The sequence below is a fragment of the Chiloscyllium punctatum genome, chromosome 6 (genome assembly GCF_047496795.1).
Source record: "Chiloscyllium punctatum isolate Juve2018m chromosome 6, sChiPun1.3, whole genome shotgun sequence".
NCBI classification, from domain to species: domain Eukaryota; kingdom Metazoa; phylum Chordata; class Chondrichthyes; order Orectolobiformes; family Hemiscylliidae; genus Chiloscyllium; species Chiloscyllium punctatum.
This window is the reverse complement of record NC_092744.1, coordinates 3,645,721-3,663,730: the sequence shown is the minus strand read 5'-3', so window position 1 is coordinate 3,663,730 and position 18,010 is coordinate 3,645,721. Positions and strand designations below refer to the sequence as shown.

Here is an 18,010-nt window from a genome sequence, read left to right as displayed (position 1 = left end):
GGACACAGCAAGGCAGGCAGCATCAGGAGGGAGGGGAACACAGCAAGGCAGGCAGTATAAGGAGGGAGAGGGACACAGCAAGGCAGGCAGCGTCAGGAGGGAGGGGAACACAGCAAGGCAGGCAGCATAAGGAGGGAGAGGGACACAGCAAGGCAGGCAGTATAAGGAGGGAGAGGGACACAGCAAGGCAGGCAGCGTCAGGAGGGAGGGGAACACAGCAAGGCAGGCAGCATAAGGAGGGAGAGGGACACAGCAAGGCAGGTAGCGTCAGGAGGGAGGGGAACACAGCAAGGCAGGCAGCATAAGGAGGGAGAGGAACACAGCAAGGCAGGCAGCATCAGGAGGGAGGGGAACACAGCAAGGCAGGCAGTATAAGGAGGGAGGGGAACACAGCAAGGCAGGCAGTATAAGGAGGGAGGGGAACACAGCAAGGCAGGCAGCATAAGGAGGGAGAGGGACACAGCAAGGCAGGCAGCGTCAGGAGGGAGGGGAACACAGCAAGGCAGGCAGCATAAGGAGGGAGAGGGACACAGCAAGGCAGGCAGCGTCAGGAGGGAGGGGAACACAGCAAGGCAGGCAGCATAAGGAGGGAGAGGGACACAGCAAGGCAGGCAGCATCAGGAGGGACGGGAACACAGCAAGGCAGGCAGCATCAGGAGGGAGAGGAACACAGCAAGGCAGGCAGCATCAGGAGGGACGGGAACACAGCAAGGCAGGCTGCATCAGGAGGGAGAGGAACACAGCAAGGCAGGCAGTATCAGGAGGGAGAGGAACACAGCAAGGCAGGCAGGATCAGGAGGGAGAGGAACACAGCAAGGCAGGCAGGATCAGGAGGGAGAGGAACACAGCAAGGCAGGTAGCATTAGGAAGAAACCGGAACGCCTGGAGGAAACCCACGCAGACACAGGGAGAATGTGCAAACCACACAGACAGTTGCCTGAGGCTGGAATCGAACCTGGGTCCCTGGTGCTGTGAGGCAGCCGTGCTAACCACTGAGCCACCGTACTGCCCCGTTCCACAAAATATTGTTTTCAGAAAATGATACTAGCAGAATTAATTTTTGTTTCGGACTCGTTTGTTTCCACATAATTTTGAGACTGCTCGTTTGTACGTACAGATTGCCAGACGAAGCTTTGTTCTGTATTAGTTTCCCTTTGTCACAGAGTTGAATTTCCAGTTCAGCATTATTTTGTGAGAAAAAGTCATGTAACAAAAGTTAAGGTGCTGTTATTCATACCTGTGTCTTTGGATTCGGTCATCATTTGTGCATAAGAAGCATTTTATTACCATGTGAGTAGAGAAGACGTTATTAATGCAGCTGCAGTCATTTCACAGCCTATAATGTTATAAATGACTTAGATGAGGGAGTCGAAGGGTGGGTCAGTAAATTTGCAGATGATACAAAGATAGGTGGAGTTGTGGACAGTGAGGAGGGCTGTTGTCGGCTGCAGAGGGACTTAGATATGATGCAGAGCTGGGCTGAGGAGTGGCAGATGGAGTTCAACCCTGCCAAGTGTGAAGTTGTCCATTTTGGAAGAACAAATAAGAATGCGGAATACAGGGTTAATGGTAGGGTTCTTGGTCAGGTGGAGGAACAGAGGGATCTTGGGGTCTATGTACATAGATCTTTGAAGGTTGCCACTCAGGTGGATAGAGTTTGTAAGAAGGCCTATGGAGTATTATCGTTCATTAGCAGAGGGATTGAATTCAAGAGTCGTGAGGTGATGTTGCAGCTGTACAGGACTTTGGTTAGGCCACATTTGGAGTACTGTGTGCAGTTCTGGTCGCCTCACTTTAGGAAAGATGTGGAAGCTTTGGAGAGGGTGCAGAGAAGATTTACCAGGATGTTGCCTGGAATGGAGAGTAGGTCGTACGAGGATAGGTTGAGAGTTCTCGGCCTTTTCTCGTTGGAACGGCGAAGGATGAGGGGTGACTTGATAGAGGTTTATAAGATGATCAGAGGAATAGATAGAGTAGACAGTCAGAAACTTTTTCCCCGGGTACAACAGAGTGTTACAAGGGGACATAAATTTAAGGTGAAGGGTGGAAGGTATAGGGGAGATGTCAGGGGTGGGTTCTTCACCCAGAGAGTGGTGGGGGCATGGAATGCGCTGCCTGTGGGAGTGGTAGAGTCAGATTCATTGGCGACCTTTAAGCGGCATTTGGATAGGTACATGGATGGGTGCTTAATCTAGGATAGAAGTTCGGCACAACATCGTGGGCCGAAGGGCCTGTTCTGTGCTGTATTGTTCTATGTTCTATGTTCTATGTTCTAAATGAGCAATGACTGATCAGAACCAAATCTGAGATTTAAATTGATAGTCTAGAACCGGGTAATTATAATGGATTACAGGGTTGGAAACTGTGCACATTTTATATTGTAAAATTGGGTTTTGAATGACTGAATTTCCATTTTTATATTGAAACCTCTAGACAAAACTCATACTCAAAAGGAAAAAAACTTGTGATTTGATAAGCTGAGTGTGATATGCACGTCACAGAACAATCCTGATCATGTCTGAAAAACTAAGCAGATTTGAATCATTTTTGTGACTTTAAAATCTGTTCTGATTAATTAACAATGAAATGTTTTAGTCACTTGTTCAGTTTCCATCTCTTGTTAATGGTATGGTTAAATTAGTCAATATTTTTGAAACCATTTCTATTAGTCCTGGAGTTACAAAATCTGGATTATTGGCATGATCGATCGGCTTTTATATCTTTATACATTGTTAGTGATCTGTGTCATTGCTCATGGTTGGTTGAAAGCATGGCTGCATTAATTAATGTTCACCTGGACCATCCCATGAAACAAATTGAGCATTATACATACAATTGGCATTAGAAGTAGGCGATGTAATGGAAAGTGTAAAAAAGATGGAGTTGAAGCAAAAGTGCTGTAAAAGAATCTAAGTTCTGCTCGAGATCCTGAGCCTATGTCTGGCATACTGACACTATTTAAGGATGGGGATGACACTGATAGGGATGAGGGATAGGGACTTTATTCCAGGATACCCACTGAGCCCCTAACGTCTCCTGATAGTCCCCAATTATAAATCTCCCTTACTCTGAAGATGGGTCCCTGACAGATTAGATTAGATTATTTACAGTGTGGAAACAGGCCCTTTGGCCCAACAAGTCCACACCGACCCTCCGAAGAACAACCCACCTAGACCCATTCCCCTACATTTACCCTTTCACCTTTCACTGTGGGCAATTTAGCATGGCCAATTCACCTAACCTGCAAATATTTGGACTGTGGGAAACCCACGCAGACACAGGAAGAATGTGCAAACTCCACACAGTCAGTTGCCCGAGGCGGGAATTGAACCCGGGTCTCTGGCGCTGTGAGGCAGCAATGCTAACCACTGTGCCACCGTGCTACCCATATCAGTAACCAGCTTCATAGCCAACTTCATGGGGGTGAGCAGCCTGAGCCATCCTTAACCAGGAATTCTCTCAGAAAGCAGAGTAATGTTAATGAACCAAGTCCCTGACCACAAGGGGAAACTAGCCCAATTCGGTCAATATGTCCGAAGGACAATACAGATGTATGATGCCATCCCTAGGGCCTGTCCGAGGGACTTGAAGGAAAGATTCCCTGACAATGTTGACTAGGCAGACCACTTAATCCAGTCATTAGAATGAGCCTTACAACAACCTGTAAATATTAGTGACATACTGAACTGCAATCCCAAATTTTGGGTGTCAGAAGGTGATTATTGGGAGCAGTTTGTTACTTGTTATGGAATATTTGCAGGCGATCTAGTCTTCATTCGAGAAGCTGCGTCACCTTTGTTTAATGCTATGCTTTTGAAATGTATTCCTTCTGGTGTTGCCGACATGATCCAGACAAACAATATGAACTAGTCTCAGAATTTCCGGTTGCAAATGAGGTGAGCAGTGATCTTGTACTGGGGTGGCCAGAACGAGACTCATATTACAGGTAAAACTGAATATGTCCAGCGACCTTGCGATCCCAATACTCTGTGTGCCAACCCTGGAGAGAGTGATTGAGACCAGCATACCCACTGGAGGTGGAACCTATCTCAGATGCCCAACCACTGCTGAGCAACCCTTTCTCTGCAGGACCCTGGAAATGGGGACAAGCAGGCTCCAGTACTACACCTTTGGCACTGGGACCAAGATAGTGAAGTCCCCCAGGGACAAATGGCAGGCCCTTACTTTAACTGTGGAGATATGGTCACTGAGGAGTGAAGTGTCCTTCTTGCTGCCTTGGAGCTAACGTGAGGATTGACAGGAAAATCTGCAAAACCATTCACTGACTCTCATATGCTTTTGTTGTGGCCCACGATTACGGAGCCTTTTGGGAACACAGAGGATTTAACCTCCATGGGACAGCCTTTTTTTATGTATATATTTACTGAAACATTTTTCAGTCTTTTCCAAAACCAAACCGAAAAGTTATAAAGGTACCCAAATACAGAAAATTAGAAAGAATATTGTACTATTACGTTACAGTAACCTTAACCATAAACTGCCTGCTACTCTTCAAGATACAGTAGTCTCCTATTTATTTAACTTAACCCAAATTATAATAAACTCAAATTAAATAAAACAACATTAAATTAAATTACATTACATTGCACTACATTACATTACTCCACACCTCCACCAAAGCTCTGGTCGACCGGAGCAACTGTTATTATACCTGTATTTACTAGGCCTCCTCCCCTCGGGGTTCTTGGACCACCATATACCCCCCTCTTGGCTATATAAAGGCCCTAATCAATATCGCCAACAGGTCCTTGTCTATATAATTTAGAAAGACTGCCATGTCTTATAAAATTGCTCCATTACGTGGTGCACTGTACTTGTCAGATAATCTTAAGGGATGTGTCAATTAGCTTCTCTCTCTCTACAATATATTACCAATGTGTGCTGTCCCTCTAATTAAGGACATCTGTCCTGCATTTGTCACAGATTTCTGTAAATAACATGTTAGGCGATAACTTTCAGTCCTGTTTATTTGAAGAACATGTAGCATCTTTTAGGGCTGACCCTGACAGCTGACCCCTGATTCAGTATCAACTTGGACCATCTGACACATTGTAATTAATGGTCAGCCTGTGTTTCAGGCCATATCTTGTTTTCCATATAACCTTGTAACTTTCTGCTGTACTTTGGAGTTCTGCCAAGCCATACGTAGGACGGTGGTCTCCCTGTGATGCATTGCTCAAGGTTAATGCTCAAGGTCCTGATGAGGGCAAAAGTGAGGACTGCAGATGCTGGAGATTAGAGTTAAGATTAGTGTGGTGCTGGAAAAGCACGGCAGGCCAGGCAGCATCCGAGGAACAGGAAAATTGACGTTTCAGGCAAAAGCCCTTCGTCAGGAATGATGAAGGGCTTTTGCCCAAAATGTTGATTTTCCTGCTTCTCAGATGCTGCCTGCTCTGCTGTGTTTTTCCAGCACCACACTCTTGGCAGTGTTCAAGGTCTGCCCCTCAAGACTTTCTTCAACACTTATCTACCTGCAAATCTACTTTCAAGGAGCTATGAATCTGCACTCTAAGTTCCCTTTGTTCAGCAACAGTCCCTAGGACCTTACCAATAACTGTATAAGTCCTGCCCTGATTTGCTTTCCTAAAATGCAGCACCTCACATTTACTTACATTAAAATCCATCTGCCATGCCTCATCCCATTGGCCCACTTGATCAAGATCCCCTTGAAATCCAAGGTAACCTTCTTCGCTGTCCACTACACCTTCAATTTTGGTGTCATCTGCAAACTTACTAACTACACCGCCTATGTTCACATCCAAATCATTGTTATAAATGATGAAAAGTTTAAATCCGGTGAGCTTACCATTTAAAACAAATTTTAGAATTAAAAAAATCAGTGCTGACTGTTTCACAATCTGTAGATATAAAACTGAGGTCTATCATTATTGGATTTATGCTGTATGACTGATTCCTCAGCCTATCATTTTCACAACGGGATGCCTAATGTTAAGTGAGCAGTTTGATTGATAGCTGCACTGCTTATAGAAAAGAAATGTTTGACTTCATAAGAGATTAGTTAAAGAAATTTAAAAAGTCAATGTGTTTGTTTTTTACAAGGAGTGACATAGTAGACATGTAAAATAAAGCTACCTCAGTATGGTTCTTGCGGGCTGTCCATGATGAATACTATGTCAGTTTACATGGAGAGGGAAAGACACTGGGTGGTGAGCAGGGTGTATAGGTTGTCACAAAGCTATTAGAGGGCCATGGAAATGAGTTGGTATGTAGGTGAGCAGAATAGGCTGACAGAGGATGTGCTGGGTTATGGGGTGTGGGCAATGTGGTATAGTTGTCAAACAAGGTGTGAGGGGGATGTGAATGGGTGGAACATAAGTTAAGCATGGATACAGCATTGGGAATGAGCTAGCTGGTTAGATTCCTTACAGTATGGAAACAGGCCCTTTGGCCCAACAAGTCCACACTGATCCTCCAAAAAGTAACCCACCCAGACCCATTCCTGTATCCTATATTTACACCTGACTAATGCACCTAACACTATGGGCAATTTCCCATGGCCAATTCATCTGACCTGCACATCTTTGGATTGTAGGAGGAAACTGGAGCACCCAGAGGAAACCCACGCAGACACGGGGAGAATGTGCAAACTCCACACTGACAGTCGCCCGAGGCAGGGATCAAACCCGGGTCCCTGGTGCTGTGAGGCAGCTGTGCTAACTACTGAGCCACCATGCCACCCCTGGGAGGGGTAGAGGAAAGGATATGAGGGATGCAGCCTGGAGGGCCACTTTGGGTGTCCTTTTTATTTGTCCTTCACAATATGCTGGTGCACCAGACAGGACGAAGGGCTTTTGCCCGAAACGTTGATTTCGCTGCTCGTTGGATGCTGCCTGAACTGCTGTGCTCTTCCAGCACCACTAATCCAGGACTTCCACATAGCCTACCTTCGCATACAGCAGCTTACTCTCTTGTTCTGGGGTTCCCGGGCTTGTCTCCCAAGGAGCCCCATCACCTTAGAATGAAAAGATGAAATTCTAGATCACTTTATCCCTGGTTTGGGTTTGCGGAGATGGGAAATGTTCCATCTCTCTGCTCTCAACCAAGGAGAAAGATCCAGACCTGTATTTTTTCCGAAGTAGATGTTGCCAGGTCTGCTGTGCATCTCAAACATTTTCTTCCAACATTTCAAATTACCAGAATCTGCAATATTTTATTTTTCAATGTATTTTTGGATTCATGACATGAATAATTTCATGTCAGCAAATTGACCATTTGGTGAATACCGAAGGTTCAGAGTTAATCTACCTTTTCTCCTGGACGGCCTGGGTTGCCATATACTAATCTGCTTGGTTCTCCTTTCTCTCCCTTTAGGCCAGGGATACCGTCAGAACCAGGTGAAGCTGAAAACCCTGGTAGTCCAGCAAACCCTTTTTCTCCTTTGTCACCTGACAAAATGACCAGAAGAAAAATTCACACACAGCACCGCATTGTATCTGATTCGGATGTCCCACACATACTTTTGTTACAACTTGGTTAGGGACCATTAACATTCAATAAGAACCACATTATCTTTCTTTAATTACGCAGATTTGATGGGTTTTTAACAAAACAGCTTTCGTATATATTAAAAATATACACGCTTGAAGGAAATGAACACTGCTAACAATAAGCTGTATAATCGTGCATGCTATACATTCAGGCTAATTACTTCTGTAGGGCCCATCCACAAGTTGGTTATAGTCCTTTGGAGGATTCCCTTCACCTGCAGCTTTTTCCAAGATAAAGCATTCATTCACCACTTCTTGGCTCAGGATATTTCAGTTCCTAATTCTGCTCTGGGTTGTCCGCAGAATGAATTTACAATGGGTTATGTGTTCAAATTAATTTGCATTTCAGATTAAAAATTTCCATTAGAAAAGCGCTTTGTAACTCTCACTCAGTCCAGGAAGGTGGTTGTTTATGGATAAAACTATTTCAGTGAATTTGTTTGGTTTGTTGTTTTATATAGTAGAATAGTTTTAGAAACATACATCACTCCATCTACCTGTTCCAAAACTTGAACTTACCTGGCAAGCCCATTGGACCAGTAGACCCAAGAGCTCCAGGAAACCCTGGATTGCCTGAATTCCCTGGTAATCCTGGATCACCTGGTGGGCCTGTTTGGATAAAAAGGAAGACAATTATAAATTTTACAACTTTCCAGTATCAAATAACATGGCAGCACATGTCTGTTGCTTCTCCCTCTCTAAAGCATGGCTGTGAAGTAATTTACAACATGGTGACACTCTGGAAAGCATGATGGTTAGCACAGCTGCCTCACAGCGCCAGGGCCCTGGGTTTGATTCCAGGCTTGGATGACTGTATGAGGTTTACGCCTTGTCCATGTGTCTGTGGTTACTTCCAAAGTCCAGAAATCTGTATGTTAGGTGGTTTGGCTGTACTAAGTTGGCTATAGTGACCAAGGATATGTAGTCTAAGTGAATTAGCTGTTATAAATGCAGGGTTACGGAGATAGAGGGGGGAGCTGGGTCTAGGAGGAATGTTCTTTAGGGAGTCGGTGTGGACTGGATGGGCCAAAAGGCCTCTTTCTATATTGTGGGGGATTCTATGAACACAACGAATTGCAATGGGCTAAATTATGATTCAAATGAATAGATGGAGTCAACAAAAAAACAAGGACAGCAGTTTCCTTATACTTACACACAATGGAAAGAATTAACAGTTCTCCTCTGATGTGAATTTGAAGGTGACAGGGGCATTTAATCAGGTAGGGTGTATCCAGCTGATTCAGCCTGGTCTGAGAGAGCTTGCTTGTGTTTGGCTTTCCTGGTTCAATGTCAATTGAGGCCCTCAAACCAGCAATTAGTGTCCAATTATGGGCCTCATTGCACCAGTGGTAGTACTGGCAGTTACCACATGGGAAGTCTTAAAAGTGGACTGCCCAGAGTGACCTTGTTGTTAGACCTTGACTGCCTGATAGAGGATCAGGTCATTTGTAAAGGAGGGAGAGCCAGGTGACAGGCATCACATTTCTCTCTTCAGGTACCCAGGGCACCTCATCAGCAGCCCCATCCTTGTAACCATCAACCTCCCGTCACTTACACTATGGCTTGAGTGCCTTACTGATCCGAGGAACTTGGTGGATGCATTACCCACAAGTTAGATACAAAATTGGGTTAACGGTAGGAGACAGGGTGGTGGTGGAGGTTTGTTTCTCGGGCTGTAAGTCTATAACCAATGGAGTTTCATAGGGATCAGTACTGGATCCACTTTTTTTTCAACATTTTCATTATTTTGTCAATTTGGATGAGGACATAGGAAGCATGGTTAGTACTTTCTGGATGAAACAAAAATATAAATGCCGGAGGAAACATCACAGAAGCGCTTCACAGGAGGCTCCCATGCACTGAGGATGTCACCTAGACAGGGGACGAAACGTTTGCAAGACAAATTCCCAGCTCGGCGAACAGAACCACAACAGAAACAAAAATATAGTGAAAACAGTGAAGAAGGTTATCTAAGATTATTAACAGACCTTGATCAATTGGGTCAATGGGCTGTACAGTGGCAGATGGAGTTTAATTTGGATAAATGTGAGGTATTGCATTTTGTTAAAATTAACAAGGGCAGGATTTATACATGAAGTGGAGATACCGGTGTTGGACTGGGATGGACAAAGTTAAGAACCACACAACACCAGGTTATAGTCCAAAGGCTTATTTGGAAGCACCAGCTTTCGGAGCGCTACTTCAAAACCAGCTGATGAAGGAGCAGTGCTCCGAAAGCTAGTGCTTCCAAATAAACCTGTTGAACTATAAGGGTTTATACAATTTTTAAGGTTTTATACAATTCATGGTAGGGCCTTGGTAGCATTGTGGAACAGAGAGACCTAGGGGTTCAGGTATATAATTCTTTGAAATTTGCATCATATCTAGACTGGAGTAGGGAGGGGGGTGGTGAAGAAAGCGTTTAGCACGCTTGCCTCAGTATAGGAGTTGGGGTGTTGTGCTGAGGTTGTACTGGATGTTGGTGAGGCTTCTTCTGGAATACAGTCTCCAGTTCTGGTCACCCTGCTATAGGAAGGATATTATTAAATTAGAGAGGGTTAGGCAATGTTTAATCAGGATGTTGTCAGGAGTGGAGGGTTTGAGTTATAAGAAGAGACTGGACAGGCTCTCTGGAGTGCAGGAAGTTGAGATTTATAAAATCATGAGGGGTATAGATAATGTGAATACCAAGGGATTTTTCCCCGGGTGGGAATTCAAAGCTAGGGAGTGTATTTTTATGATGAAAGGAGAAAATTTTAAAAAGGAGACGAGGGGCTTTCACACAGAGACTGTTTTTTGTGTAATGGACTGCCAGAGGAAGTGGTGAATGCAGGTAGAGTTACAACATTTGAAAGATATTTGGATAAGTACATGAATAATTTGAAAGGATATGGGCCAAATGCCGGCAAGTGGGACTAATTTAGTTTCAGAACATAGTCGGTGTGGACTAGTTGAACCGAAGGGTCTGTTTCCGTGCTCCATGATTGTATAACATCTCCCCCTGCCACAGGCTTTGAAAGAGTTGGAGGTGCGGGGATCGAGAGATCAAGCCCAGTGTGGGATGGAAGTTGGAGGCACGGGGATCGAGAGATCAAGCCCAGTGTGGAATGGGAGTTGGAGGCACGGGGATCGAGAGATCAAGCATAGTGTGGGATGGGAGTTGGAGGCGCGGGGATCGAGAGATCAAGCCCAGTGCGGGATGGGAGTTGGAGGCGCGGGGATCGAGAGATCAAATGTAGTACAGGATGGGAATTGGAGGCACAGGGATTAAGAGATCAAGCCCAGTCCGGGATGGGAGTTTGCAGTGAGATGGAGGTGCAGGAATTGAGAGATCAAGCCCAGTGAGGGAGTGACACTGAGCCCTCATGAGGAAAGCCCAGCATTGATTGACTGCAGGCCCATGGCTATAGAAAGACTTCAGAACATAAAACAATAAAGCGCAGAACAGGCCCTTCAGCAATACAGCGCAGAACAGGCCCTTCAGCCTTTGCGCCGACCTGTGAACTATTCTCAGCTCATCCCTCTCCATTATCCCATCATCATCCATATGATTATGCAAGGATTGTTTAAATCTCCTTAATGTGGCAGAGTTAACTACATTGGTAGGTAGGGCATTCCACACCCTTTCCATTCTCTGAGTAAAGAACCTGCCTCTGACATCTGTCTTAAATCTATCACCCCTCAATTTGTAGTTATGCCCCCTCGTACAAGCTGACATCATCATCAGAGGGAAAAGACTTTCACTATCTACCCTATCTAATCCTCTGATTATCTTGTATGTCTCTATCAAATCCCCTCTTCGCTGCGTTCTGAGAACAGACCCAAGTCTCTCAGCCTTTCCTCATAAGACATTCCCTCCAGACCAGGCAACATCCTGGTAAATCTCCTCTGCCCCTTTTCCAATGCTTCCACATCCTTCCCGAAATATAGGGACCAGAACAGTACACAATATTCCAAGTGTGGCCGCACCAGCTTTTTGTATAGTTGCAGCATGATGTTGCAGCTTCGGAACTCAATCCCTCTACCAATGAAACCGAACACACCATATGCCTTCTTAACAGCACCAACCATCTGAGTGGCAACTTTCAGGGATCTGTGTACATGGACTCCAAGATCCCTCTGTGCATCCACACTACCAAGAATCTATCCATTGACCCAGTACTCTGCTTTCCTGTCATTCTTCCCAAAGTGCATCACCTCACATTTAGCTGTATTGAACTCAATTTGCCACCTCTCAGCCCAATTCTGCAGTTTATTCAAGTCCCCCTGCAACCTGTAACATTCTCCCACACTGTCCACTACTCCACCAACTTTAGTGTCATCTGCAAATTTACTAATCCATCCACCTATGCCTGCATCTAAGTCACTTATAAAAATGACAAACAGCAGTGGTCCCAAAACAGATCCTTGTGGCACACCACTAGTAACCAGACTCCAGGCTGAATATTTTCCATCAACCACCACTCACTGCCTTCTTTCAGAAAGCCAGTTTTTAATCCAATCTGCTAAATCACCCTCAATCCCATGCCTCTGCATTTTCTCCAACAACCTGCCATGTGGAACCTTCTCAAAGGCTTTACTGAAGTCCATGTATACCACGTCAACTGCCCTACCCCCATCCACATGCTTGTTCACCTTCTCAAAAAACTCAATGAGGTTTGTGAAACACGACCTGCCCTTGACGAAACCATGTTGACTATCTGAAATGAAATTGTTGCTTGCTAGATGATTATAAATCTTATCTCTTATAATCCTTTCCAAAACCTTTCCTACAACAGAAGAAAGGCTCACTGGTCTACCTGGGTCATCTCTACTGCCCTTCTTGAAATCCTCCAATCCCCTGGTACTAAACCTGCAGACAATGAAGATTCAAATATCAAAGCCAAAGGCTCTGTTATCTCCTCCCTAGCTTCCCAGAGAATCCTCGGATAAATCCCATCTGGCCCAGGGGATTTCACTCCTTCTAGAATTGATAACACCTGTTTGTAACTAACCTTGATCCTTTCTAGTCTGATATCTTGTGCGTCATTCTTCTCCTCTACAATATTCTCCTTTTCCTGAGTAAAAACCGATGAGAAATGTTCATTTAGCACCTCTCCGATCTCCACAGGGTCCACACTCAACTTCTCACTTCTGTCTTTGACTGGCCCTATTCATACCCCAGTCATCCTTTTATTCCTCACATACCTATAGAAAGCTTTAGGGTTCTCCTTTATTCGATTTGCTAAAGACTGCTCGTGTCCTCTCTTTGTCCTTCTTAACTCTCTCTTTCAATCTTTCTGAGCTGATCTGTAACTCTCCATCGCCTCATCTGAACCATCTTGCCTTATCAACACATAAGCCTCCTTCTTCTGCTTAACAAGGGATGCAACTTCTGAGGTAAACCACACTTCCCTTACCTTATCACTTCCTCCCTTCCTGACAGGGACATACCCATCAAGGACACGTAATATCTGTTCCTTAAACCAGCTCCACATTTCCATTGTCTGCATCCCCTGCATTTTACTACCCCATTCTATCCATCCTAATTCTTCCCTAATTGCATTATAATCGCCCTTGCCCCATCGATAACTCTTGACCTGTGGCATGTATCTATCCCTTTCCATCGCTAAACTAAACGTAACTGAATTATGGTCACTCTCGCCAAAGTGCTCACCTACAACTAAGTCAAACACCTGGCCTGGTTCATTAGCAAGCACCAGATCCAATGTGGCCTCCCCTCTTGTCGGCCCTTCGACATACCATGTCAGGAAACCCTCCTGTACACATTGGACAAAAACTGATCCATCCGACGAACTAGAGTTATAGCATTTCCAGTCAATGTTGGGGAAGTTAAAGTCCCCCATAATGACTACCCTGTTCCTTTCACTCCTACCCAGAATAATTTTTTAATTTTGCCAATCCTTTCTTCCATCTCCCTGGAACTCTGCGGAGGCCTATAAAAAAAACACCCAGCAGTGTGACCTCTCCTCTCCTGTTTCTAACCTCAGCCCACACTACCTCAGTAGATAAGGCCTCATCAAAGTTCTTTCAGCCACTGTTATACCATCCTTGGCTAACAAGGCCAAGCCTCCCCCTCTTTTACCGCCTTCCCTGATCTTAATGAAAGATCTAAACCCTGGAACTTGCAACATCCATTCCTCACCCTGCTCTATCCATGTCTACGAAATGGCCACAACATCGACGTCCCAGGTACCTATCCATGCTGCAAGCTCACCTCCCTTAGTCTGGATATTTCTGGTGTTGAAGTAGACACACTTCAAACCAGCTTGCTGTTTGCCAGCGCGTTCCTGTGACTGTGAAATCCTGTCCATGTCCTCCCTATTCTCATCCTCCTGTGCACTGCAACTACACCTCAGGTTCCCATCCCCCTGCTGAGCTAGTTTAAAGGATTAATTTGGAACGTTTTATTTCTTATTTATTACTTTATACTGCCAAGAACTGTAAGGGTGAACTTTAACTTATGTCTTTGTTTTTCTATTCTTTACTAAGATTTTGTGCTGTGAGTGGTGACATTGTACCCGTTTCACCGTACTATTTGAGTACACTTGACAATAAAACTTAATTCTAATTCTAATCTGGTTCACTAATGCCCTTCAGGGAAGGAAACTGCCATCCTTACTTGGTCTGACCACATGTGACTTCAAACAGCAGTATGGTTGACTCTTAACAATTCGGAGTAGGCAGTAAATTCTAGCCTAGCCAGTGACATCCTGTAGATGAGTAAGATAAGGTGTCTGTGGGGATAGAGAACATGGGGGATGTTTTTGGTCCAGTTCTGAAGATCTTTCATGGCTCTGGGCGCAGAAAGTTGACTTTTTCTCGCAAATGCTGCCAGACCTGCTGAGTTTCTCCAGTAATTTCTGTTTTCTGTGTGCATTTTTGGTCTCTTTATTTCTGGAAGGATATAGACATATGGGTGGTTGCTCAGAGGAGTTTTACCTGTTGTGGGTGAATTAAGGAAAGATTGCAGACACACTGGAGTTTAGAAGAGTGAAGGGTGACTTGAATGAAGTGTATCAGATCCTGAACAGTCTTGATAGGGTGACAGTGGAAAAGATACAGGGTGTGTCATTGGTGAGGCCACTTTTGGAGTAATGCATACAGCTCTGGTCTCCCTTTTATAGGAAGGATATTATTAAATTGGAGAGGTGCAGAAAAGATTGACATAGATGTTAATGAGACTGGAAGGTTTGAGAGGCTGGGACTTTTTCTCTGGAGTGTCAGAAACTGAGGGGTGACCTTATAGATGTTTATAAAATCATTAGAAGCATAGATAAGGTCAATACCCAAGGTCTTTTTCTCAAGCTAGAGGAGTCCAAAACTAGAGGGCACAGTTGAGGGTGAGAGGGAAAAGTTTTAAAAGGGACATTTTCATTCAGAGGCTGATGTGTGTATGGAATGAGCTGCCAGAGGAAGTGGTGGATGATGGTACAAATACAACATTTAAAAGGTATTTGGATGGGTATATGGATTGGACAGATTTAGAGGAATATGGGCCAAATGCAGGCAAATGGGACTAGTTCAATTTAGGAAACTTGGTCAGCATGGATGAGTTGGACCAAAGGGTCTGTTTCTGTGCTGTATGACTCTGTGACTATGTCGTTGAGCTACAGAGAGAAGCTAGTTTTAGCACAATATAAGCATTTTCCTAATGAAGCCAGGAGGGGAAAAGGGAGCACGAAAAATAAATAAATAGAGAGAAAATATTGCTGCTAATGAAAGTCTGCTGCCTACAGGAGGTGAAAATTCTCAAATGTTGCACAAGTTATTGGGAAAAGAAAACACCAATACCAGCAGAATTCAGTAAGGAGTGATATTGAAGAGGAGTTGCACATGCACTGCCTGGCAGGGGAATGGGAAAATGAAACTGAAGGCAAGTGGCATCTGCATATATGGTCTTCTATATTATCATTTGGTCCCAAGTGCCATTTTACTGACTTATGTGTGCTTATATTGCAGATATCTTACAAAACCTGGTATGACCAATGTGGCTGAAAAGTTTCATTAGGCAGGCAGAGAGTTCTCCCCATTCCCTATGAGGCCACGTTGAAAACGTTGCTGGTCTGCCCTTCCTATTCACATCCACAAACTGGTTTCAGATTTCTAGTGAACCTTATATTAGTGCCAACGGGGGCACTTGGCATAGATTCATTGACCTGCCTGAAATTGAGCAGCAGCCTCTTTTTGAGCCGACAGTTGGTTTGTTAGTTTTAAAATGAATTTTCAATCAAGGATAGGCAGAAGAGCTGTCAATCTCCCCACAGCATCTCAGAGAGTCATAATCCTACCTCAGTAATAGGAGAATCAGTCCAGATGGTTTGATTTCATGAAACAAAAACAGAAAATGCTGGAGAAACTCAGCAGGTCTGGCAGAATCTGTGGAGAGAAAGCAGAGTCAACATTTGGGATCCAGTGACCTATCTTCAGGGTCTTCTCCAGCAATTTCTGTTTTTGTTTCAGATTTACTGCATTTGCAGTTTTTTTTTGTTTAGTTACACTTCATATAAAGGCAGCAAATGTTGACACAATTATGCTATATTTCAGCAGTGAATTTGTTGTGTTTAATTGTCCTTGAATCCTGGTACCTGCTGGACCTGGAGGTCCTGGTGCTCCATCTTTACCCTTGTCACCCGGTCCACCAGGGCAACCAGTCTCACCTCTTGGTCCTGTTATTCCTTGCGAACCTGGTAAGGAAATGTGATATTTATTTTGCAATTTAAGAAATAGCACTTCCAAATCCTCATCCTTTCAGAGATTCCAAATTTAAAATTGGGAAGGTTTACTAGATTGTTAAAAGGAGTGAAAGAATTGTCTTTTGAGGAAAGGGTAGAGAGACTGAACTTGTTTTCATTGGAGTTTAGAAGGCTGAAAGATGACTTATTTGAAGTCTTGTCAAGGTGGACATGGGAATGAAGTTTCCTCTTGTGGATGATAGCAGATTTAGGGGGCACGGTTTTAAAATTAGCAGTCAGACTTTTAGGTCAGAAATTAGGATTTTCTTTCACTAACACATTTGTGTGACTCTGGAAGTCAATGCCTCAGAAGGCAGTGGAGGCAGGTTCATTGAAGATTTTTAAGGCGGAAATGCATAGCTTCTTGTTAGGCGAGGGATCAGAAATCACCAGGACTAGATGAAAATGTGGATTTTGAAACAGAGATAAATCAGCCATGACCTTATTGAATAGTGGAGCAGGCTCAAGGGGCTGAATGACTAACTTCTGCTCCCAATTTCTATGTATGTCTGTACTTGTTATTCAGTCCCTTTCCTTGGCAGGAAATACATTTGTAGCCAGGTACACTGGCAGATAACCAGTTTCTATTGTTTCCAGTGCTGCTGTTATGTTGGTCTTTTAAAATAAAGAAATGTGACCTTGAAGATAGCTCATTGTTTATTTACTTCCTTCACTGTAATAATGTAGGCAATCTATGGGAAGGCATGTTGACTTTATGTGATAGTGATAAATGAGTGAAACAAGCAAATTGGCAGCCTGGTTTACAGAAATTATCACCTGATTTTTATTTCCAGTGACAAGCACATGAACGATTCAAGGTAATTGGAAACATTATATACTTTGAAAGCAGTGTCGAGAGTGTGGTGCTGGGAAAGCACAGCAGGTCAGGCAGCATCCGAGGAGCAAGAGAATCAACATTTCAGGCATAAGCCCTTCATCACTTTGAAAGTAGCCCTAATGGTTAAGTGAGCGCAACTAAGTAAAAGTATCATCTTAAATGCTTGCTTTTGGAAGACCTTCTGCAAAATTCAGCAGCCAATGCTTCTGTTCTCATCTAAACGTTGGAATAACACACTCCTTCTCTGAGTTATTAAAACATTTGCACAACTGTAAAGGAGCAGTTATTTAGGAAGGTACGTAAGGGAATTTGGATTGGAGGACAATCTCAATTTTCTTAAATTTAAAAGATGGTTTGCAGTATTTAGTTGAACAGGAAAACCTGGAACTAAAGGATATGAGTAATGTATGTTTATTTGTGGGTAGATGTGTTTAGATCAATAGATGATATGCAATTATTTCACTTTATATTTATTTTCAAAAAACTTATTGCGACTTACCTTGTAGCCCAGGGTCTCCCATGACACCTTTTACTGTTATATTATATGTAACTGATTTCATTCCTTTTTCACCTTTTTGACCTATCTGACCAATTGCACCTTCTTTGCCCTTTGGTCCTGGTTGACCTTTAGAACCTGCGTTAAACCGAAGAAAAACAGAGAAACAAATGCACTTTGTTATTTTTAGTAGCAGTATTTCCTTGTTTTTTAAATGTATTCAAAGTTGTGAAACTTTAGACCTCGAAATATGTGTGTTCATCCCAGTTTCTGTGTACTCAGCCATTATTAGAGTCATAGAGATGTACAGCACGGAAACAGACCCTTCAGTCCAACCTGTCCATGCCGACCAGATATCCCAACCAAATCTAGTCCCACCTGCCAGCACCCGGCCCATATCCCTCCAAACCCT

At 43.8% G+C, this 18,010-nt stretch overlaps 1 protein-coding gene across 1 annotated transcript in view; it reads right to left on the bottom strand.

Annotated features, from left to right (window-relative positions):
* The window catches only part of LOC140478663 (uncharacterized), a 298,481-nt gene that overhangs the window by 72,983 nt on the left and 207,488 nt on the right, over positions 1 to 18,010 (bottom strand). Inside the window, exons 34-37 of the mRNA XM_072571895.1 lie at positions 17,602 to 17,736; positions 16,118 to 16,216; positions 8,049 to 8,138; positions 7,288 to 7,427 (exon numbers count right to left, since the gene is read on the bottom strand). Of these exons, the coding sequence (XP_072427996.1) occupies positions 7,288 to 7,427; positions 8,049 to 8,138; positions 16,118 to 16,216; positions 17,602 to 17,736 (464 nt within the window). The remainder of the gene's footprint in view (positions 1 to 7,287; positions 7,428 to 8,048; positions 8,139 to 16,117; positions 16,217 to 17,601; positions 17,737 to 18,010) is intronic.